Raw genomic sequence first — 24,826 nt, 5'->3', positions numbered from 1 at the left:
CGCTTTCAGTACCTTTTTCCAGCACTCCCAACTCTTCTCCCTCCCCGACACGCAGGCGTCAGTTGCCGGGAAGGTGCGTCGGGTCACCCTCCCCTGGACCAGAACTGCCACGCGCCTGAAGGGAGGCTCTGGGTGGACAGGACCCTGCAGGTGCCAAGAAGAGGGGACGTGTCGTCAGAGGCATGACTGCGGAGGAGCATCTGACTTGTGCGGAATTCACACATTAGAGGTACACAGGCTTTGGCAGACTCTTCTTTTATTTAGGAGACCGATTCCCCCGCTGGTTCTTGCTCCTGACAGAGGCCTGGGTGACCTGCACTCTTCCTGAACGCCTAACGGGGGAGGGGGAGCCACCAGGACTGCGTCTTCCAGAAAGTCAGCAAGTGGGCAGTTACTTGCATTGTGGAGAAGGGCGTTTGCACACAGTATGGTCACCCCTCTGCAGCCGGCCACTTCTAACTGCAGGATCAGGGAGACGACTTTTTATATTCATATATATATTTCCTTCAATCATATTTTAGAAATCAGCTCTGCCACGCTAAGATTTACGATAAAAATAAAATAATTTGCTCTGTAAACTACAGTAGAAAGTTTCAAATGTCTTAGTTAAAAACTATCTTCCATACAACGGAAAAAGGCTTTTGTATTCTTTTTGGGTGAAAGAAAACCCAAATACGCTGCGGTGGGAGGCCGTCCTGGTGCGTTGCTGGGACCCTGTGCAAGCGCTTCTTGGCTGCAGGCCGTGAGAGAACAGAGCCGCTTTCTTCCGTGCAGGCGCGAGGCCCGACTTCCTCTCCCCTGGGCTCTTCCAAGATGCTTAAGGCTGCCCCGCCGTTGCCTGGTCCTTCGCAGCGGCAACAAGCTCTGTAAGAGCTGGAAAGCTTCTTATGTCCTTTGTCCGCAGGCCTATCTTTTCGATCTGCAAAGGCCACGGGGATGAATCAAGTTACTGCGATGTGAGCTGAACGTGGAGAAGACCCTTACAAAAAAGGAAACAAAACACGCACCCTCACCTCACCCTCCACGGAACCAGAAAAGGGCAGCTCCCTAGTGACTGGTAGGATATTTCTTCCTTTCAAATAAATGCAGTAAAAAAAAATTTCCTTATGGTAGAATTTATTTCGGGGGGTCATTCTAAGAAGCCAGTGTTAAGTTATCTTAGTTCATTAAATCAGACTCTCACCAGGATAAGAGCCTCTTTTGCGGACTGGAAGAGAAAATTCACACTAAGAGAAATAATAAAGTAATTTTTTAACTGAAGCATTTTCAAAAAACAACTGGCCTAAGACCTTCATTTCTTAGTGTGTCATCCACAAGCCTTTCTTAGAAGCTGATGCAGTCAGACAGCTTTGCACAGCAGCTGCTGTGGATTATTTCAGTGCCAGAGACGCAGCATGTAGCGTCCCTCCCACCTTAACCCAACAGCTGTCAGGAACTACACGCGCACGCGTGCACAAGCGGACCTGGAAAAACCCAGACAGAGTATCGAGTCTCTGCCGGCGTGCTGTGGCTCGTGTGGGGGCTGGGGTCGAGGACTGCCTTTTCCTTCCCTCCCCGGCCCACAACTCTTTTGCTTGTTTGCTCTTCATGTGTCTATAACTGACTTTCCTGCCTGTCAAAAGACTTCTGAGTTTCTCTTGAGAAATAAAGAAACAAGGCAATGGACTTCTGCCAGAATGCATCTCTAAATTCACCCGAAAGGGGAAAAATTTAGATTTTTAGTGATGACCCTGAACTGTATGAAAGACTGACTAGAAAACAAGGCATCTTCTGATGGGAATGTTATGATCCCACTTTTTCTCTAGCAAAAAGGTCTTCCTTGAGGATCTACTGCTATAGAAAACCTAAGCAGTTGACAAAGCCAGTTTCTGAACACCCCAAAGCTCTGACAGTCTGTGAGGACAGAAGGCCGTGCGCGGAATCCACACCTGCCCCTACGTGGCGGTACCTACGTGAATGTCCACATGCCGTGACACAAAAATCTGTGTTTTATAGAAAACCTACAAAACGCAGGCAGGGAAGCAAAGAAGCTGTGCTGAGATAGTTTTCAAGCACCGCACTGAGAAGTCAATGGCCTAACTCTTCTCCGAAAGTCAAACTCACAAATACCTCAAAAGACCCTCATCTGGCACCCGTGACGTATCAGGCACGTTCCAGGCAGTGGACCAAAAGGACGCCACCTCTGCCCATGGGCACAGCCCCAGTGGCTTCGGGAACATGAATGCCAGCTAGCCAAGAGGATGTCAATTCCCTGGACCTCAAAAAGCCTGTCTTTTCGTTCTCATGTTCCCTAGGGGCCCATCCTCTTCCTTCAAGCGTCTGGGGCCCTGGCCCTCTTTTCCAGCACTGGGAATGGACTCCCGGCTCCTCCCAGCATCTCTGGGCTCAGGCGCACCACCAGCTGGCTGCCAGGCCCTCGGAATGTGGAGTCAGGCCCCCTGGAAGGACGGCGGCGCTCGGGTCACCTGCTCTCCTAAATATGCGACGTCCAAGGCCAACTGCAGCCTGATCTTGTCGTCGTCACTCATGCCGCCGCCACTGGGCCCGGCGGGGGTGGCGGGAGCGGTCCTCCTGGCTTGTTTCAGCCTCTTCAGGCTCTCCTCCATCTTCCTCACGGAGTTCAGGACGTCCGACACGGTCTCATAGTACCTTGAGCACGAGACACACAGACTGGTGAAAGAGACACAACGCCAAACACGCCCGCGAGCTTTGTGGACCAAAACAGGGATTTTTAAGATAAAAATTCAATTCCAGTAAAAAAAAAAACAACCAGCCATGGTAAATACTGTTTCTCAAGACTGAAAGAAAAACAGGGTCTTGACTGTCTAGCACTGCATCCTCTCGGAACATAACAACTATGTACGTGAATTCTGTCTAAAATTTCAGTCCTGAACACTAAGCAAGAATCTCAGGCCAAACTGTCTTTCTCATATAAAGGGTGAACAGCTGCAGCTTGTTCCCCAATGCAAGGAACAAACTCATTTACCATCAGTTCTAGGAACAGCTCATCTTTTAAAAAGTATTTCAGAACTTTTAAATAAAACTAATTGCCTTTAAATATTTTCAATATAATTTCCAAATTATAAATGAGTTATATTTCAAAATTTTGTTTACAAGCTGGTTATTTGGAATATATTTCCCCACAGAAACAGTATTATAACTCATTGTTATGTTCTAAGTTAACTCACAAATGCTGCTTAACTCATAACTGGTCGAAAGAAACAAAATAGTACTGCAAAATTAATAATTAAAAAAAATCCAACAATAAAATCAAATAATATACTTTCTGACATAACTCCGTGCTGGATTTGGGGAAAAGTAGGGGGAATCGGAAATGAAGAGATGCTCGACCACAGTGATACTGAACACCTCCCCTGTTCTCATTGGTTTTAGGATTTTGACACCCATCCTTCAGCAGTTGTAATTACACTGCACAATGAGTGTTTCCGCTTCCTTGATTACACGGGTCTCCCCAGCGCAAGTCTGCTGATTACGTGGCATGACTGGAGCCATCATGGACTGACAGAGCTGAAGAGAAAGGACCTGAAAGGAGAAAGCGTGCCTGGACTCGCAGAACAATCCTGCATGAAGCGACGTTAAGGACAGTCCAAGGCAGTGTGCCGGGGGAACTGTGCAATGTGCCTGGGCCCCGAAAGGTGTGTGAGCTGGGATAGGCCAAGCAGAGCCTTGGATGGGGTGGAGCGAGCACAGTCGGGGAGGGACTGAGTGCCCGCACCCTGCCTTGTCCAGCGATGAGGCCACTGGATGTTCTTACTACCTTATCTACAAGCAGCCTGTGATGGTCCCAGTGATGTCTGACTTAGGGCTTTTCTAAGCAAGTCCAGAATAGTCCGCTTTTAAGTTACTTACTTATGCGTGCTGTCAGAGAGAGCGCCTTCTAACCACTGCTGAATTATGGCTTGTTTGAGCTTATCCTTGTGCCCGCTCTGAAGCTGGTACAACGGCTTCAGAGCACTGTCCACATAAGAGGAGGCTGTCGTTGGCACCTCCTGGAATAACGTTGGTAGGGGTTAAAGATGAACAGAAAAAAAAAAAAAAAAGAAAGAGAGTAAGTTACCCAAACCTCACGTTCAAAAGGGCATTACGCAGGTACCAGTTTTGAGACACATACAAGCATTGTCCACAGAAAGACCCCTGGAGACCAAGAGGGAGCCGTGGAGAGACAGCCGGGGAGGACGATGCCCGGAGCGACTGGACTCAGGCTCCCTAACCTGCTGTCCACACAGATCACCTGGCCACCCCGTTAATTCCGGGTCTGATTCGGTGTGTGTTGCAGGGAGGGGAACGGGGCCAAGTTTTGAGATGGCACATTTCTAACAAGCTCCCACCAGCGACCGTCTGCTGCTGGCCAACAGACCACCACGTGAGAGCTTAGGATCTAGGGTGTCTGACTTTTCTTAGTTTTGGTTTCTTCATCCGTGAGTAAGGACACGGACGCTCACTCTGTAGGACTAATGAGGGTATAAAGTCTTTAGCACGGTGTCTGACCTACGATGCAAGCGCTCGGTAAATGTAACACCCCGTTGAAGAGAAAGGGAAAAGTTGCTAGATTCCTAAAGGAAAAGTAATGAATTTGGCAAATTAAAATAGGTCTCTCCCACTTCAGACCAGAAAATCGGGAGATAAGGTACTCTTGCTAGAAATGGGAATTCTGCTGGAGTGTCCCAGTTTTTAAAAGGAAAAGGCGAACAGCCCCAGCGGAGGCGAGCTGGGTTTCAGCTCAGCACTCAGCCCAGCTGCTCGCTGCACCCAGAACACAGGCAGGGCGGGACGAGTAACCCTGACAGCAGCAGACCAGACAGCTGCAGACCAGGCCGCAGGCTCAGCGCACAACAAAGACGCGGCCCCGCCCAGGCGTGTCTGTAGGAACTCCGGGATATTCCAAAGGAGCACAATGCTGCAGGAGATTCTCACAGTTCCTGAGAATAATTTCAGTTGTAAATGGCCTAAAATCCAACTATCCAACTGGGAGAAAAGAAAATCTAGAGGGAAAATAAGTGAGAACTGACAAGAATGAAATGAGCATAAATAAACGCATGAAAATGGGAGTTCAAGAGGGAAAATTAAAACGCTGGTAAAAACAAATCCCCCCAAATCCCCATTCTACAAAGTGAGGACACAGAACTCGACTCTGAACACCAGTGTGAGCTTCATTTTTCACCTTATAAATGCCTTTAATATTTTTTAATGCAGCTTTTTTTTATACCTTACCTAGTAAAAGACAGGAGAAAGCAGGTACTTCCAATGACAATGTAAAAGAAATAAGGTAAATTCAAATCTTTTCAAGTATAAAATATGAAGACCAAAAGAAGGATAGGACTTAAAAGTATTTTATTAAAATGCTTCCTTTGAAGATACGGTTTTTCCTTAAGGCCAGAAGTCCGTGCTGTGCAAGTCCAACTACCTCAGTTGTGTCTGTGCCACATCTACTGAGGAGCCCCCTTCTCACGAATAGGGTTTCTCTCCAGGAGACGGATTCTCCCCCCGAGAACCTATTTCTGTCCCTCGCCTAAACAATTCCTCCCTCTCTGGCCTTCCTGATATATATTTCCCAACCTCGAAACCCTTTTCAGTGAGGGCACTGACCTTGTTGGTTCTTCGGTACAGCCTGGGAACCTCCAGGGCACTTTTCAGGTGACTGAAGCAAGACTCACTCAAGTCCTGGGTGACTCTGTCACTCAAGGCAGGCACACAGGCAGACAGAGATAGCCGGGAGTCCTCCAGGGCTGCTGCACAGACAGAAGCATGTGTTTAATCACACTATCCAGGCCCAGGGGTGAATTCTATTTTAAACACCGTCAACATATTTAGAGAGCATACTACAACAAACCAAATCAAATCAAATCATTAGAATTAAACAAAATATCTCATCCAAGGAAGTTATAAACACAGAACAGAATACAGAAACCACCAAGAACTTACGACTAGAGAAGAAAATGGTTAGTTAAAATTTATCCTACGGTCTCTAAAATTCTATTGTAAATTATTTCTTATTCAAAGATTTGCTGAATCTAAAGATTCATTTTTACCTGAGATGGAAGAAAAATTCTTAAAGCCAATCACTTCAAGTTTTGGCCTGATTGTTTCCAAGAGCTCTGGAAGCTGAAATAAATATGCACTTTATATATTCAGTTACTTTTTATAAATCAAAGGAAGAGTCAATTCTTTATGCATCTACGAACTCTAGAATATTATTAATGAACGATAAAACTAAACTCAGAACTTCCAGTGGTTTTCATCAGAAGAAAACAAAATTCCTAATTAATGCTTTCACTATGAAAGAATCCAACAGCATGGAAAATAGCATTTTCACGGCTATTAACAGACCCAGAAAACATGCGAAATCCTTTTCTATTCTGCAGCTCTCCCCAGTACCAAAAAAACACATGGTAAAGACCACGTTTTTGCTCCAAACATACAATATCTGTCCAAGCACCACAAAATATTCAAACTTGAGAAAAGCAGAATTGCATATCACAGCGCTTAAACACATTCATCCCACAAAGTTCTGTTAATGGTAAAAGCAAGAACATGGAATCTATTTGGAGAAAACAGGAAGACGTGTTAATAGGTCAGCACTTTCAAAGTATAACTGAAGATTACATATTACCCTGAAATACTGGGTAAGTGAATTAGAAACGATTAAAATCCAACCACTAAAGGTCATGCCTGCACAGAGTAAGCGGAGCTAATGCAAGAAACGGCGGTGCCTGGCGTGCTGCTAGACTGTGGCGTCACTGCTGAAGGGAAGCCGAGGCTCCGGGCTAGCACATCCTAGGCGGGACTGGCAAGCACGGGGGAGTGAGCACGCCGGGCAGGGAAACGAGAGCAACACCCAGAAGCGAGGTGAACGGACGTGCTCTCAGGGTGCTCTGGGCCCACAGTTCTAAGCCCCGTGAGGCCAGCCACTGCAAACATTGAAGCCGGTACTTAGAACTCCTCCGGGACACAGGCTCACCTGCTCCTGAAGCCTGTCCAGGTCTGCGACCACGTAAACAAGCTGAGTGCTGGAGACGGGGACGACGGGCTTCGTCTCGGAAGGGCCGCTTCCTCGGTCTTCGCAGTTTCCTTGGGCGATGGAAGGATCTTTGCTGCCAGTTCCCGAAGGCTTTTTAATATCCTTGGCACTTTCATTAGAGATGGGCCTGAGTAAAAGCTGAACAAAAGGGTTTCAACGATTAAATGTGTTTCCACCAGCAAGATACCTGCGCATTTATACAGGTCAGTGACTCACCATAAAATGTCAGCTGTCTACAAAGGATCCAGTGAAAGTTTACTCATGACAAACACCACAGCCCTCTCCCCAGGCAGGCGTGGAAAACAGAGAAACAGGACAAACTGCAACCCCATGTGCATTTCCCCTCCCTAAGTAACAGGCAGAAATGAAACCACAGGCCCCTAAACTAAAGGAAAATTAAGATGTGGAACATCATAGGTTTTAAAAAATTAATTAACTGCTTAAGGTAAATAATGTACGGTATCTGCTTAATAAATTTATCATCAACATAAGGGTAAAAAAATCAAAATCTAAACCTTAATTATGCTTCAAATAACACAAACGACAGAAGTGTTCTTTGCATAATGGATTTTTGCTACAAGGGGAAAAAACCTATGAGACGTGCACTGGGATCGAGAAAAGAACGGAATATTCTGGATGTGAGAAGAACTGCTGGCTAGCATCTTGCTTGGGCGTGGCGTAGCAGGCCCAGGCCTAACAGAAGTGTACCAACCCGACCGTGCCCAGGAACGGCACGGTCTTCGTGAACAGTTTCATGGAGCACGGTGGTCTCCTGAGACCCCTCTGAGCAGAGAGAGGCAAAGGCGGAGGAGGAAAGGAACTGCCGTGGAGCGCCCCTGTCTGCCAGGCCCCTTGGTTATCAGTTTGCTGGTCAAACCTCTCTCTACTCCTCACGACAAGCACAGACAGAAGCTGTTTTCCTCCTTTACAGATGAAGAATCTGAGACTCAATTTCCCTAAGACCACGAAATTAGATAAGGAGTGGCAGAGCCAAGGTCTGACGCTGTCACAAGCCTGCGCTCTTTCCGCTGAGACCCTCTGCTCCAGATGACAGAGTGCTTTCCTCTCCATGGATGAGGCCTTCCTCGTGTCGTCTTCCCTAAGCTTCTGCTCACATCTCTTTTATACTCATCACCTTGCCGTGGCCGGGGGGTGCGTCTGTCACTGAGCTGTCCGTGCAGCAGGCATCTCTGAGACACGGGCGCAGGGCCTGGCGGGGCTGGGGGCTCAGCAGGGGACCACACGAGTACTCCCGTGGCTTTACGCACAATATCTAATAAACCATCAGAGGCGTGCGGACGCTTAATGCATCCAACTACTACTTCTGAAATGGAGGGAAGGTTAATTAATTTTACTACCTTTTAATCTCAACCACTTGGAGTTTTTACACTTCCAAAGACTAGGTACTAAAGTACGCATTTTAAAAATCATTTTCATTAGAATCATTTCATTTCTGTTTTAGTCTGGAGGCAAAGATCCTGGTTTTCAGAAGGGAAAAGTGAGGTGGCCGGTGAGGGCTTTTCCAAACGACAAACCACTGACCACGTGACAGCAGACGCCCCTCGAGGCCACACGCACGAGTGAAAAGGAAACCCAGAAGCGAAATTGGGTAGCAACTGAGAAGCTGGCCTGCAGTCCCCGCATCAACCTCTCATGACAACACGGCCTTTAAGACTCTCAGCACGTTCGGCTTCACCCATCTTTAATTTGTTTCAGCCTCGATTAGGGATGAGCCACCCGCCAGCCCTCACCTCCTTGACAAACACGGAGTACCGTGCGAGAATCTGCAGAGTGAGTCTCCACAGACGATGCACCAGCAACGGCAAGAACATCTGGTCAGACCAACACCTCTGCAGGCTGCTCCACGTCCTGTGAGAAGCCAAGAGGCAATACGAACTTCCAGCTAGACAAAAAACATACGGTTAAGGAATCTCAGCTGAAGGGCCAACGGCTAAAATCTTCCACGTACACCCCAAGGGTGAAGGCAGCGGCCTTCTTGTCAGCAAAGCTTTAGGGAGGTCCTTCTACTTTTACATGGCTCCCCCTCCCAGGCATCTGACAGGCATTAGACATAAGCGGCGTTCAGAATCGCCAGCCAGCAGACACTTCGTACCAGATCAACAAGCACAAGCTGGAGAGGCAGCCACTGGCAAGGGTTTCACCTTCGGTTCTGAATTTGTCCTGTCTTCTCCTTCCCTCCTGAATACGCTATTTCAACACAGGATGTCGATTACATATGGCCATTTTGGGCAAAAACAGCTGGAAACTAACTTTGAGGCTAAAAGAGTGCAGTTTAGATGGAACTTGGCTGCACGAAAGGGAGCAGAAAGCGGAGTGGAGCTGCCCCAAGACCCTTGCGGCTATAGGAACAGCCACCTACTAGGTGAGTGGCCACCGGGCATGGCTACAACGTGACACAGGTGAACGAGGCTGTAGGGATGCAAATGATGCAAACGTGTCTGCAAAGTGTATCCTAACCCCAGTCACCTGCGCACTGTCCCAGGACTGGCCCAAGGGCTCTGGAGGCCCGGGGCAAGGAGCCCCCGCTGTGAGCCATCGCCCCCCGCCCAGAGGGAAGGCCACCCTGGTCCTTCACCTCAGCTTCGGAGAGAAGTGGAGCGTGGCCACTTGGCTACAAAAAGGGCTGCTCCCTTAAGCACAGCAGCAGTTATATCCCCTTGACACGTTATACTGAGGAATGAAAATGAGGTCTCCTTCCTGTGTTCTTAAAGCAGCGTTTTTATCATCTCTGTACAGCAAGAAGCTCTATAAACCTTTTTTTTTTTGCGGTACGCGGGCCTCTCCCTGCCGTGGCCTCTCCCGTTGCGGAGCACAGGCTCCGGAAGCGCAGGCTCAGCGGCCATGGCTCACGGGGCACGAACCCGTGTCCCCTGCATCGGCAGGCGGACTCTCAACCACTGCGCCACCAGGGAAGCCCTATAAACCCTTTTTAAAAAAAGAAGTTAAAGTACACCTTTGGGTCTAACTTACTGGAAGACAGGAAAAGGTGAAAGAGCCCCCAGGGTACTGAGGTCCCCAAGATGACTTGGTGAGCCTACTTAACTCAGTGACAGCCTGTCATTTGTCACTTTGAGGAAGTTACCTGGTGCGTCTTCCAGGACATCTGTAAGTGCTGCTTCTAAGGATCCCGCTATTTCTCTAAATCTGAGAGAAAAACAAGAGTGTAAACTGTTGTTTTCTCTGCTGCAGGCGGCTGTCCCACCCACCCTCCCCTCTCCCCACGAAACAGGACCTTCCTCCACTGGCTTGTTGGTGAGGCCAGCACTGTCAGAGATGCCGCACCAGCCCTGATGCCTGTTCTCCAGACTTTTTTTTACCGAGCAGGAAATAAACGTGTCTCAATTAATCCACTAGGAAGCCATTTCTGGCAAGTCCCACCAGCTATAATCGGGTAATCACTTCAAGGCTGCAAGACTGGTTTTTCCAATCCCCTTACATCAGCCCTATCAGAAGAAAGTGAATGTCCCCCAAACTAAGAAATGAGAAAGCTGTATTCTGTGTCTTTGATCGCAGCTTGAGAAAGATCACTGAAGGTAGAGGCAGTTACACCAGAACAGCTCTCTGCCTGGCGCTCCTCGAACATCTGCTGCCCTGCTGCCGGTCTCTCACGTTGTCATGGTAACTGGCCCGCCGGCCCCGAGGCTCAAGATCTGCTTTCTGATGGGTTTTCTTTTTCCTCTGCTGGCCCACTTGTGCCCTCATACCATCCTGTCACAGACTTCTATTTTAATGACTAGTGTGGACACATTTTTATGACTCTGAAATGAAAACTTTGTGTGTGTGTGCGTGTGTATTTCCTTAACTAGCTGCTTACGTAGCATCTTTCTTCCCAACTATATAGCTCTTCCATCTTCATACTTTCTTTACCATACACTCTTCTGTCACCTGCTAGTCCTTTGCTAGCAATAAATTCTGACACATGCTTCAATTTACTGAAGTCGTAATTCTGGTTTTTGGATAGCACTCACGTGCTTTTTAAAAGCAGTTCAGAGGCTGGTTTTCAGGAGTAAAAGCACTTCACACAAGGAGCAGCCACCCCATCCGCCACAAAGGTGCGAGTGGCTGACAGCGGAGGCCTCTGGACCGCCCTGGCCACTGGAGCTGGCCGGTGCCTGCAGCGTCCCTACACCACAGGGAGGGAAAGGACTCGCCCTCTGCCCCGTGAAGCCTGCGAAAGGCCAGTCTCTCCAAGCAGCAGGGAGAGGCAGAGAGAGAGCAAGTGATAGAAGGCAAGCGGGGAACAGAAGAGAGCGCCGGGGCCCAGCGAAGGAGGCGGTGGCCCCGAGCACAGTGAGGACGGGGAGGGGCTGCCCCGCAGTGGAGGGAGCAAACCAGCACCTGCGTCAGCCTCAGACCCTCAGCCCACCTTTCCTCCAAATCCGCAAAACACGGAAAAGGCCTGACAGCTAACACAGCACCATTTACAACGGGAACACCAGGCCCCAAGGAAGGGAAGGGCCTGTAAACGCGCAGCACATCCATGCTGAGCGCAGCATGAAGAGAGGTCAGCTCGAAGCTCTGCAGCCATGAGAAGAGCAGGTATAGTTCAGTGTAAGTAAAGACACGGGATAAAATTACATGTACGTCTGTGACAATTCTGATAAACACACAAACGAGAAAGTGCAAGAAAAATGCAGCAGACCCGACACCAGTGCATTTCACACAGACGTGCTGACTGCGTGGGACCAGCTGTTGGACCCTTGAAAGGAAAGCTGTCTATGTCACGTGACCCAGCTGTCCCCTTAGCCCCAAGGGCCAGGAGCCCAGCACCAGCCCCTGGCACAGCCTTGCTGAGCAGTAGCTTCCAGGATTGAAGTGATACGTTATACTTCTTAGAAAAGAAACAAAGTGAGATGTTACTTTGGTGGAATTTGAAAAGTTGTGCTGTAGTCTTCGTGTGTATATGGGATGCTATTCTACTCTTGATAGGAGATTTGTAAGAAAGGCAACCCCAAATACAAACACTCCCAAATTCTTACATTTGGGTTTGGGGAGGGCCTGGAGACGCACTTCCCAACGCATGTCTCTACTTCGCGCAGGCATACACTTGCGGAGGGTGGAGGGAAAGGAAGGTACGTTAGTGCCACACGGACTCCATGTCATCAAGGAGCTACACCATGCTCAGCGCGTGCTGAACGTGACAGACACAGAACACACATGTGACCGTCCTGGGAGCATATAACATTCTAGCGAGATTTCAATTAAAAAAGACCTAACGCTTTGCCTGTGGCATTTAAAGGGCGACCAGCCCAGTTTCCAGGCAGCCACTGATTCGCTACCATTTGAGACTGCTCTGCGCACATGTACATTTAATCTCTTCCTATGAGAAACGGAGTCCTAACCCTACTTTCCGATACTCCTGTAAGAACAAATGAAGCGCAGACACAGTAGGGTAGCAGGGGCAGGAGGGGTGCACAAGTGCTCACAGAACGGTGTGTGTGGGCCAGGGCTGCCTTTTTCCTGAAGGTGACGGGGATGCAGGCATAGAGTCAGACCCGGGAGCATCCACCTGTTACTGAGGGTGCAATATTAATACTTCTTCCTAGAAACATGTCAACACACCATCACCCCACTGGCTTTAGGCTTACTTTAAATGACCCTGAGGTGAATCAGGTAACACTACAACTCTGACCCCAGCGGTGTTCGCAAAACATTCTGTCATCCCTCAGAATAAACAATCTAATGCCTGATAAAAATCAACAGAACGGTGTCCCATAAAGTATTACTTGAATTTATTTCTTAAACAGAAAAGCAGATGTATTGAAAGTTATGAAGCTCCACACTTCATAACTCAAACATAATTTTTTTTTAATTTTATACATTTTAAATAAAACTGTTTACAAAGAAAAGTTAACCAATCCCTTTGAATGCTATGGCTAAAATCTGCTGAAGGTGAAAACGTCTTTCAGGGAACTGGCTGAGTTCCGACAGAGTTTAAGGCTCAATCACCAGCTTTGAGAGAACGTATAATGAGAGGAGAACCTGCCGAGGCCGGGCTGTGCCGCCCCTGCGGGGCCCAGAGCTCCAGGAAGCAAGGTGACAGTGCAAGATTACCAAGCATGGGGCCCTGGGGTCTGGGGAAAATGACTAGAAAAGAGGGGTTCGGAGGCAGTAGACGGGAGCATGGGCTGATGGCATTGGATATCTAAAGCAATCTAACTTTGAACCTGGACTACAAAAGACATGGGACAGTTGAAACATTATTTCTCTACTGCAGTCTTATGCTATAAAGTGATGCTTCACCATTTTAAATTCTTCTCACAAACCAAAAGGGCTTCTTGCCCTGGCTTAGTTTTCATCATCACGTAACGACTACTTCCCATGCAGTCCATGAGTATCTTACACAAAAAAAATCCTTAATTTCCTACCTACAGGATAATGTAACCTTGAAAAATTAAGCATAAAACCCAGTATTGTGTGTAAAAGGGCATTTACTAACAGTCTGACAGCTACGATTTCACTATCAAAAGATGATTACATACATTCTCAATCATGGCGAGTAATTACAAATCAAGGTATCTAGTTCTTAGTATATCTCCTTCTGTAATTATTCCTTAGAACCCTGGGGAAGGACTGCATCATAATTAATGAAAACATCCAACAATTTAAACAAAAAGCCTGAGTCTTGAAAGAGCATCCTAGCTCAAATGCTCTGGTTAACGCCGTTCTACGGAGGAGCTTACTGTGATCTCACTCAAGAGAAGCTGCACAAATGGCTATTATCACCTATTCTTCTAAGGGAACACATATTGTTAAGAATTTATCCTAAATTTCCCCAAACAGTCTACAGAACCACTTACTGACACAGGTGATATCATTATGACATCTGGAAGAAACGTGTCACCGTTTTCCAGAATAGAGAGAAAAAATGTCACAAAGTATTATAAAGGAATCCAAACTAATAGGTAGAATTACTATCAATTGCTAAGACGGAATCAGCTACAGAGACTACTTTAAGAGAGAATACTTCTCCCGACTCCCTCTGAGGACAAAAAATGTTCCAGATGAGCAAAACAACAAATGCAGGGTAGGTCTGCTATTTGAAGCAGGTGATGAGAGAGGAAAACGGGGAGAAAGAGCTGCCAGGTGACCCGCTCTTTCTGTCTCTTCAGGACGAACAAGGACGTAGCACGTGGGAATGAAGCCAGGCCTGGTCTAGCTCACTCTGAGTCTAGTGTTCTCAGTTGTCTAATGACCAAGGAGTAAGACTTATCTTTCTGTCATACAAGCCAGAACTTTGGCAATCACGATACTTCTGTGCACTTCCACTCTACATTTTGTTTCCCAAAGAACAGTATGATGATCAAGAAGGGGCTGTTAGCTGGAGCCAACATACTTAACTGGTGCTCAAATTCTGTTTTAGAAGGGTGGAGGTGGGGGGGGGGTAAATTACTGACCTTATTTGAAAATACACAGGCAAGTTCCACTTATTATTGAAGCTGTGATAGGCGGGATGTGCTCTTAATCTTTTTACACTGGCCTGTGATCCACATTGCCGTTCAAATGTTCTTACAAAATCCATACTTATGGTATATTTCTAAAATAAGAACAAACAGGTGGCATTTTCATTTCAAGTGAACTAACCAGAACTGGGATCATATAGCGAAAAAAGCTGTAATCAAGATAAAGATCAACACACAGAATCATAGTTTCTGGATCTGATAAGGACCTTATGGGACCTTCCTTCCAAGGTCCCCGCTTAAAGATCAAGTAATGCCCAAAGTGGTTCTGTGACGTGCTCAAGGTCCTAGGTGGCAAGCCCGTCAGGAGACCCAGGCATCCTAAGTCCAGTGGTCTTTAAGCGACAGCTCTCCCCCATCTTCTAGGGCACCCCTAACCCAGTCCATTGGAATCACAAGAGATTGCAGATTAAGTGGTATAATTTTCATTGCCTCTCCAGAAGAAGAAGAAGTAGAAAATTTTAAAAAGGAAAGAAAGACTCAAACCATGTGAGTAATTACATCCTTTTTATAGATGGCACAGCGTGAAGATTGACAGGAGGAATCTAAAAACACCATTAAGAGCAGAAGCTAACACTTACTTAATATTTATCATCCTCACACAGTGCTTAAAATTGTCTTTCTTACTTTAACCCAGAAAACTGCCCTACCCGGTAACTACTTTTATATCATCCCCTATTTTATAAATGACGCTTCCTCTTCTGCTTAGGCTCAGAGAGAATTTACCCAGAAACAAAGCAAGGAAATAGGGGAAACAGAACCCTCACCAGTCAGCAGTGCAAAACTGCAGTTGCACATTCCTTTGGCAAGGGCTCTATTCCCCAGTCCCCAGGCTCTGGGGAGGACACTGCAGGACTGCCCATGTACTTCTCACTAAGAGGGACTCTGTTCTGGGTCACCAAACCAATCACCTGAATATGATGATGTCTGTGCTTATGTGGGAATTTTAGTGCAGTAACACTACTACAGGTGTTCAATTTCTTTCAACTGGTTTTGAGCTCCACTTACTGAATCCCCTGAGTGTGGTCTACATGTGTGGAGTTGAGACAAAGAAAGGTATTACTCATCCTTTTTGGGATAAAACTATACCCCTGCATATAATGGGTGTTGAAAAAATACAAAAATATTTTTCTCTTCACAAAAGCATGTCCCATTAAAACTGAAAGCTGAAAGCATTTCTTGCAAGAAATGTTTGTACCCGCAAACGTTAAGTATTGGTTTAGAATTCTAAAGTCGACACTCTAGCAGAAAGCTTCATTTCTGAGCTGAAAAATCTCCTGAGCCTAACACGATCAAAATGATTCTCTAAAGAGGAATGAAAAGGGTCTTAAACTGCTAATGCTCAAGACCTCATATTGTTCAGCACACTGTAACACGGGCCAAGAGAACAGATCGGTGGTATTTCTGGGACAATAAAGCTCCCAGTTTGTTGTCTTACCTGTCTGGAAGTCTACCTGGCCCCAGGCTCACCACACTCACCTTGTGCCTCTCTACACTTTAAAAATTAATAAGCAATTTGACCAAGCAGAGTTAGAAAAAGAAGCAAATAGAAGTTCTAGAAACGAAAATAAGGGTAAATTGGAAACAGGTGAAAAGGAGTTTAGACAAATCTGAAGAAGGAATCAGTGAACTAGAAGAAAAGTCCCAAGAAATTATCCAGAATGAGCACAAAGAGACAAAAAATTAAAAAGTGAATTCAGGAAACACAAAGGATAAAGTGAGGAAGTCTAATCAAAAGTTCTAGAAGAAAATAATAGAGGAATGAGAGAAAAGCACACTGAAGCGTTAATGAATAAAAATGAGACAGAGCTGATTAAAAACCACCAATCCTCAGATCCAGGAAGCCCAACAAATCCTAAATACGATAAAGAAAAAGAAGCCCACACTAGATTCCCATAATGAAGCAGCACACTAGAGTCACAGGCAAGATTTGGGAGAGACGGCATGATAACTACAAAGAAACAACAATAACTATTTTCATAACGGAAGTCAAGAGACAATGTTCAAAGTGCAGAGAATTCTACTTCCATCAAAACTACCTTTCAAACACAAAAGGTATAAAGTTATTGTCAGACATACAAACTGAGGGTTTATCACAAAAAAGTGAAACTTATTATCAACAGGCCCTGCTAATAGATGAATTTCAGGAAGAAGGAAAATGATCCCAGAAAAAAGGTCTAACATCCAAGAAGGAACAGGAAGCAAAGGAAATGATAAACACGTGGAATAATTCTGAGGGGAGAACGATGACCATGTAAAACAATAAAAATAACGCCCAATTTGGGGGATAAAAAAAATCAAAATAGAAATAAGACCCTGGAAACAGTCATAGATACGATGGAATGGGGCGACTGGCACCAAAGTCCTCTAAGATCCCTGTGCTGTTTGGGAGGCTGAGAACACCAGTGAGCTTTAGATTCTGTTAAGTAACCACTAAGGTTACTTAATACATAAAGAAATAAAGGGTAGAACTTCCAAATTAGTAGAGGGGAAAAACAGAATAAATGAGGAAAACAAATCCCCAAAAGTCCAAAATACAGAGAAGGCGGAAAAGGAAAGAAAAAAAGAAGGGAGAAAGGAAAAGAAGGAAGAAAAATGGGACAAATAGGAAGAACCAAAGAAACCCCAAATATATCAGTCACTACGATCATCGTAAATTTAACAAATTACCTAAGTGAAAGACAAAGATTGTCATGTTGAATAAAACAATCGAAAACCCAAAAATCAAAATCCAGAGCAGGAAGGAGAGGAGAGGCACCGAGGGGCTGAGCAACACGAGTACTGAGCAGGGGAGCTGGGCACGGACTCAGGCCACCTGGCCGAGAGCCTTTATTCTTCTCCAGGACGCTATGTACTGTCTTTAAAAAATGGTACGATGGAAAATTAACATACGAGTCTACTGAAATATCAACCGTGAAGTCTTTTAAATGATGTTTTTTTTAAAAAAAATGAAAATATTGAGGCCTCCTAATCTTTCAAATTATAGAGGACACTTACATATTGCATATTAAAATCCAATCCAATACTTCGTTTTCCTTCAAAACGGTACAGTAGATATCAACAAACTTAATTTTTCATGGAAAACAGCTGCAAACAGCCTTGTTTTTAATGGTCCTTAGGATCTTTTTAAAAATTAGAATATTCAGATCTAGTCCCAATTGCATCTAGACTGAATTTTACTTTACATTCTAAAAAATATTCTTAGTCCTTGAAGTTATCAGAGACTATGACTTGAATAAAACAGTGCGTGTTTTAAGGTAAACGCTTGCTACGTAACTCAGACTGTGGTTTTTCCTAAAACCACAGAACCAAGACTGTGCAGAAAAGATATGATTATCCTAAAGTCTCAGGTTAACATCTTCAAGAATCAAGACGATGGAGGAAAAGGTACCTGGTGAAAGGCATCGGGATTCCCAGGATTAAAAAGTGAGGGCAATTTTTCTTCTAATCCTCGTACTATTTCTGGCCAGACAGAATTCACCAAAAAATCATATCCGGGAACAGTATTGCCTTTTTCACTGTAAGATAAGAGGAAAATTTCAGTCAAATACACCAGAATCTTCTACTGCCAAAAAGCAAAATTCCACTGTGGTGCTTTTATTAAAACAGAAGTTCCTCAGCCTAAAATTTATTTCAACCTTTTTAAAAAAACGATATCTGTCAATTAGTTTGTTCTTAGACCCAAACTTCTATTTCACTCCTTGATCTCATTCTCACCTTGAACCTGACACATCCTCTGTGTCCTGACTCCTACATCTATCTATGAAGTAGTAAGCAAGCTGGGGTCAAGGATAATGGAAAACTACACCAACTTAACTTGGCACAATTTTCTCCCCTAAAATGGGCTACCATGTTTATACTCTGTCTTGAAAAAGAAGCAGTTTAATACCACAGGAAAAGGAGTCTTTGTGGGACTTCCCTGGTGGCGCAGTGGTTAAGAATCCGCCTGCCAATGCAGGAGACACAGGTGCGAGCCCTGGTCCAGGAAGATCCCACACGCCGTGGAGCAACTAAGCCCGTGCGCCACAGCTACTGAGCCTGCGCTCTAGAGCCCACGAGCCACAACTACCGAGCCTGAGCGCCGCAACTACTGAAGCCCGCGCGCCTAGAGCCCGTGCTCGGCAACAAGAGAAGCCACCTCAATGAGAAGCCCGCGCACCGCAACGAAGAGTAGCCCCTGCTTACCGCAACTAGAGAAAGCCCGCACGCAGTAACAAAGACCGAACGCAGACAAAAATAAATAAATTTTTTTAAAAAAAGAAGAATTATGTTACATCTACTCTGCCTGTGCTCTGTAAATGGAACAATAATGCCTACAGGACAGCACATATATTTAAAAAAAAAAAGAAAAGCAGTCTTGTATTCAACCTTAACACCACTCAACTCTAAAGCACTATACATCACGCTAATTGCCCAATTACTAACAACTTCAGCTATCCCTAAGATTACGCTCAGTTCTAAAGCTCTATGACTATTTTACGTAAAATCTCGATCACAAATCTTAATACAAAAAACTGATAACGGTAATGTTTTTTGTGTGTTTTTTGTGTGTGCATGCTTTATTCTGCATTTTTAGCCAAAAGGCTGGACTCTGGGTTTCTAATTCACAAACTTAGATGAGATACAACACTGAGATAAAAGCATGCACTTGGGAGCCAGAGTACGTGAGTTCAAATCTTGGGTCATTTAACTTCTCTGTGTTTTGGTTTCTTCATCTTCGAAACAGGGATGATAATGATACGTACCTCACAGGGTCATTATATGGATTAATATTTGTAAAGCATTTAGGATGGTGCCTAGCATACAATAAGTGCTATGTTAATAGTGGTTAAATACACAAGTACATAAACAAAAAAAGCAGGTTCCTTAAGTTTCTCTTGAACTTAAAGACCTGTAAGTAGCTTTAAGCAACACCATCTCACCGATCGACCCACTTTGACTGCTCCGTTATTGATATGCTCTATATTAAGATAACTGTCTTTAAAATTGATCATCCATGCAATATACGGTCTCATTTTTTTAGCAAAACGGGGAGTTGTGTAGCTAAGTGGTGATAACAAATTGGCATTTAACATTCTGATAAGTATTAAAAATAAACAGTAAAAAGTTTGCATAATTTTCCTGCTTAGCAGAAACCATCAAGACAAATAGCTTATTCAGCTTTACTGTTCAGAAAGAGCTATCAGATAATCTCATTCTATAATAGGTAGGAATTGATGAGAAATTACTGGTGGGATTGGAGGAGGGTCCAGGAGGGAAAGAAGATGCCTGTGTCCCACATACCCAATTCCATGTATCATATCATATACTTTTAATCATAATAAGAAGTAGCTCTATTAAGGTATCGGAAGAAAGAAGGAACAGAATTGAAGATTTTAAAATACAAATGCACATAATCTGAACAACACTGAAGGACAAGATCACCTCATTCCCAAAGTAAATGTCTAACTAAAGCCCCAAAGAGAAAACTTAAATCTGTGAGATCAACAGTTAGAAAAGCTAACCCACATTCTTCGGAAGATAAATCTTGAACGTCGCTGGTGTCCCCAGCTATAAAGGGCACCTGGAGGCAGAAGCTGAGCAAGGGAAGGTGAGGAGTGGCGGGACGACGGGGCCTCAAGCAAATGCAGATGGCCCACCAAGGTACAGTTTAGATTCCTCAGATTTCTGAGGCGTCTACATGAATTCTGCCACACTGAAAACCATGGAAAAGAGCACGTGAGGCTCTGTAACTTGACATTTCAGGACCAAGACTAGGCCTGTCAAATCTAATGACTGGTTGTTTCATAACTGTGGCTTCTTTAAATTTACCCCATGACTTCTATTAAATTCTTACCCCAAATCCAAATCCAACTAAATCTTCACGATTACTAAGCAAAAGTGGCAAAACAAGGCTTCATCTGAAATCGTGTACTGGAAATAGGGTACTTCACAAGTCAAGCAGCGTATTTGTTCCCCAGATTTTTTTTTCTTTTCAAAGAACAAAAATTCAAGACCAAATATAATGTTCACTCCATGAAGACAGGGACCTCGTTTGCCTTTCTAATGCTGTAAGTAGGTTAAGTCTTTCATCCTGCAAACACTGGGTAGTTACTGCCTTCAAGGCACTGTGCCAGGAGGGAGGAGTGGGCCGTGCGGGAGGGGAGCACACTGTTGAGACGGAAAAAGTGAGAGCGACGTGCAACGGCCTGCGGAGAGCAGGATTAAAGGTAGACATCAGGGTAAAAGATGGTCTCTTGAAGGACGTGGCACCTGAGCTGGGGCTTCACGTGGAGTGACAGGTCAACAAAAAGAGGGATCAGGAAAGGCGGAGGGGACTCCGAGGAAAAACACAGACCCGCCCAGCGTGTGCTGGGGTGGGCAAGTGCAGCTGTGTGCTGGAAAACTGCAGGGCGAGGGTACTGCGGAGCAGAGCGCCCCACCAAGGACCACCGGGGCCAGAGCACAAGGGGCCTTGTGTGCTGATCAAGAAGCCTGCATTTTCCACAATGAGCAATAGGAAGCCACTAGAGACGTAGGAAGACGGGGCATGAATCTCAGCGCCGTGGGTAAATGTACCAGCAGAGGGGCCGACTGAGGCGCACGAGCGGGTGGGGAGACCTGCCACTGTGGGCAGGGAGATGACAACGGCCTGGGCCAGGACAGTGGCAGTGGTGGAAGGCAGCGGGGTATTTACAAAACAGAACTGAAAACCATGGAAATCAGACAAAAGGAGGGAAAACTGAAGATGACTTTAACCACAATTAACATCTTATAAAGCTTGTTGAATTAAACTGAATTGATATTTATTAACAGATTATGACATTAGGATAATGGAAGGAAACCAACTTTTATTTCAAACCTAGTTTAGGGAACTGACAGTGTAGGAAAGGGCAAAGCATGGGCTGTGGATTCAAGAGAGACACACCATTCTCCTCCGTTCCACCCACTACAGTTTCCTTCTCTGTAAGACGAGGCTAATGGCCCCTGCCCAGCACAGAGCACTGTGCTCACACACAGACAGGAAAGGGCATCTGAACCTGGTCCACACGAGACAGCAACAACCAGCAGGGCACGAGCGGCTCCAGGCGCAGCCCCGGACCGCGGGAGCTCTGAGAACAGCTGCTCAGACTACCTTGAGGTGGCTCCTCCCGTGACCTCTCGAAGGAGGCGGCAGTGGTGGGGAACGAACTCCAGGAGCTTCCTGTACATGAGCTGAAGATCACTCGGATGAGCATCGGCAATCTGCTCTACAATCACCTAGTAAAAGGAGCATCATTTTTAAAAAAGACAAGTATGAGTTACATACCACAGGGAAAAGAACAAAGAAAACCTGAAAAGTGTGTTTCCTCTCGCCCCTCCTCCCCAGCTGACATGTTTCCTAACAGCAACAGCCTCACTCAGAGCTAGTTCCAGGATTCGGGTGCATAGCTCTGACCTGGGGGAGACACAGGCTGGGTGCCAGAGACTGGCCTGAAGCTGAAAAGCCAGACACATTCGCCTGTTTCCCTCCTGAGCTTGAAAACGAAATAAAACGATGATTTCCCATGACAACAGCTCCTTGCTGTCTTGACCGTGGCCTTTTCTTCTAAATACCATTATTCAGATTAGGGGAAGGTTTGAGACAGAGAAAGATGGAAGGGAGTATATTTTATTTTACTTTATTATTATTTTATCTTTTGTGTTAAGGTTGAGAATCAAGAGGCGAATGACAAACATACGAATTTAAATAAAATTAAAATGTGGCCACAGTTTATTTAATATGCCACCGAAACATCAAACGTTTCTTTAATTTAGCACATTAGGTTCAGTTCAATGAAAATCAAAGGCATAAATTAGTAACCATTTTCACTTAGTGATAAAGAAATAGTGTAGGTAATTTGTCTTTTTCACTCCTATAGAGAGACAGCTATGAAATACAACAGGATACAAACAGAGGAAGTTGACAGATCATTTATTTTTAGTAATCCTAATGGAAGCTGACTGGACTATTGAAATTAATCCTTAAGTTTCATTTTTATCAATGACATTCAATTTTCCCCATTTATAAATGGGAGACTTTCACCCCAAAGTCATGGTGAGTAGGGCTTTGTACTTACTGGACAGAAAGAGCGTCCACACTGATGTGGCACTGAAGAAAGTCTGCAAACACTGAGGACGGGCCTGTGACTTCCACCAGTTTGAACCAGACAAAGCTGCCATTTTTGCGCGTCGGAAAATGCTGAGTATTGGCAACTTCACATGGTACAATCTGTAATATATTCTGGCTGCTCAAAGGCAGAACGTGCTTACTTCCCAAATTTTAACTGTGTCCTCGTAGGCGAAGGACACTGGATAGCCAAGTTCTGGATTTAAGGTATTACGCTGCTAATTTGCCTATGAAAGCCCTTCATCTGTGAATATTCCCTCCCTCCCACCTTCCTGGCCCACACACTCCTCAGCAGTCTGTGAAGACAGCCCTCCACGCAGACCTTCCACGCTCAGAGCTCTTGGCCCGCTGTCCCACCACGAGGCACTTGAGCTGCGGTGCTGGCATCTGCTTTACTTGTTCCATTCTACCCACCAGACCAGTAGTTAAAAGATTCGTTTTAAAAACTTTATTGGCAAATAATCTACATAGCATAAAACTGACCTAAAAATGTTGATACACACCTTCTCCCTAGGGAAGACCTGTCCCCTACTAAATTAAGATAATCCCTGGGCTACAGCATCACTAGAAAATACGAGAGAGGGTGCCTGACTCCTGCACGCTGGTTGTAACCACCAGGGACCAACCTTTTCTTACAGCTGATGCTGCAGTAACTATGAGACTCTTTACAGAAGGACCTCTGATCCACCCTCACGCCCAGTGAAGCATCCAGGACACAGCAGACGCTCTCTGAACGCCTGCCGAATGGAGGCCTGGGGGTGCACAAACCTCATCCACGTATGGTTTCACCAGGACTTGACCAACTAACGCCTCCGCGTCCCGTGCCTTGTCAATCGTGGCATAAGTCCGTAAGCAGTGCCGGATCACATCGACACTGGAAGTCCGCAGGCCTTCCAAAAGGAGGCCTTCCAGTGACTGCTGTAACATGGCTGTAATGCCAGCTATACGCTGCAAGAAAAACAGGTAAGAAAGCAGCTGGAACAATTTCTAAAGACTCAAATATATACATAACAAATCTCTGGCGGCACTAGAAGAGAATATGTGTAAAATTAAAATATTAACATTTTCTGGAGCGTAACAATGAATCTTTCCTCCACCCCACATCTCTTTATAAGTAAATCTTTGCTATATCAAAGGAGGACTTAGACAGAATTGCAGAATGAGAAAAAAAGTTACTTTCCTCTTAAGCTACAGAGTAAATCTGACAAACATCATGAATCTAAAGCCCAGTCGAGAGTTGCGGATAAACTAACTCTGACTACATCATGCAGTGTGTCAAGTTACATGAAGTTTAGAATTAATTTTACCCTTATAATTCGGAGAATATGCCTGTGTCTTTACACAAAATCTACAATGTGTGACACTTAGGGGGCAGGGGTCCAAAAAACAAAAACTGAAGGAAAAAATTCAAAGCTAGTTTCAGAATCCCGCAGATCAACAGTTATCACAGGCACGACAGGCATGCCTTGGAGACGCTGCGAGTGCGGCCCCAGACCACAGTAAACCGAGCAGGACCACAGTGGAGCGGGGCACTGGGACCTCCTGGCCTCTCAGTGCACGTGAGAGAAATGTTCACACCATACTGCAGTATACTAAGTCTGCAACAGCATTATGTCTAAAGAAACAAGGTATATACCTTAATTACCTCAATTAAAAAATACTTTATTGCTAAAAGATGCTAATCATAATCTGAGCCTTCAGTGAGCTGTAATCATTTTGCTGGTGGAGGGTCTGAAATACTGTGAAAATTGCCAGAATGTGATACAAAGACATGAAGTGAGCAAATGCTGCTGGAATGGCACTGGTAGGCTGACAGACTTGCTTGATGCAGAGCTGCCATAAACCTTCAATTTGTTAAAAAAACAAAACAAAACAAAAACATATCTGTGAAGTGCAATGAAGTGAAGGGCAATAAAATGAGGTACGCCTGTATCAGGTAAAACCAAAATTATTTAGCAAATTCCTAAATACCAAAGTGTGGAGATCTAAAACAACACTTACTGGTCTTATTTTGTCCAAAAGAGGCATGCCTTTGCTTTGAACAGCGTGAAACTGTAACTGGTTAAATTCTGTGGCAATTCTCTCCAAAATCTGTCCAGTCAGAAGTGGGCTAGTAGAGACAATTAGAGAAATTTAACTCCTAAAGGTTTTAAATTTCCAAGAGAACACATCACGTGA

At 45.2% G+C, this 24,826-nt stretch overlaps 1 protein-coding gene across 3 annotated transcripts in view; it reads right to left on the bottom strand.

Annotated features, from left to right (window-relative positions):
- Window positions 1-239: 239 nt before the first annotated feature.
- Window positions 240-24,826, bottom strand: part of COG2 (component of oligomeric golgi complex 2) — a 41,593-nt gene continuing 17,006 nt past the window's right edge. Inside the window, exons 6-18 of one of the 3 annotated variants that reach the window (XM_060125571.1) lie at window positions 24,650-24,758; window positions 23,417-23,596; window positions 21,635-21,759; window positions 17,912-18,038; window positions 14,458-14,597; window positions 10,143-10,204; window positions 8,791-8,942; window positions 6,980-7,177; window positions 6,051-6,123; window positions 5,608-5,750; window positions 3,871-4,010; window positions 2,466-2,649; window positions 240-919 (exon numbers count right to left, since the gene is read on the bottom strand). In XM_060125571.1, coding sequence (XP_059981554.1) covers window positions 818-919; window positions 2,466-2,649; window positions 3,871-4,010; window positions 5,608-5,750; window positions 6,051-6,123; window positions 6,980-7,177; window positions 8,791-8,942; window positions 10,143-10,204; window positions 14,458-14,597; window positions 17,912-18,038; window positions 21,635-21,759; window positions 23,417-23,596; window positions 24,650-24,758 — 1,735 coding nt within the window. In that variant the 3' untranslated portion in view covers window positions 240-817. The remainder of the gene's footprint in view (window positions 920-2,465; window positions 2,650-3,870; window positions 4,011-5,607; window positions 5,751-6,050; window positions 6,124-6,979; window positions 7,178-8,790; window positions 8,943-10,142; window positions 10,205-14,457; window positions 14,598-17,911; window positions 18,039-21,634; window positions 21,760-23,416; window positions 23,597-24,649; window positions 24,759-24,826) is intronic. The other 2 variants (XM_060125572.1, XM_060125573.1) reach the window with 2 other exon arrangements.

This window comes from Lagenorhynchus albirostris, chromosome 16 (assembly GCF_949774975.1).
Source record: "Lagenorhynchus albirostris chromosome 16, mLagAlb1.1, whole genome shotgun sequence".
Taxonomy (NCBI): domain Eukaryota; kingdom Metazoa; phylum Chordata; class Mammalia; order Artiodactyla; family Delphinidae; genus Lagenorhynchus; species Lagenorhynchus albirostris.
The sequence above is the reverse complement of the archived record's forward strand: the minus strand, read 5'-3'. Positions and strand labels throughout refer to the sequence as shown.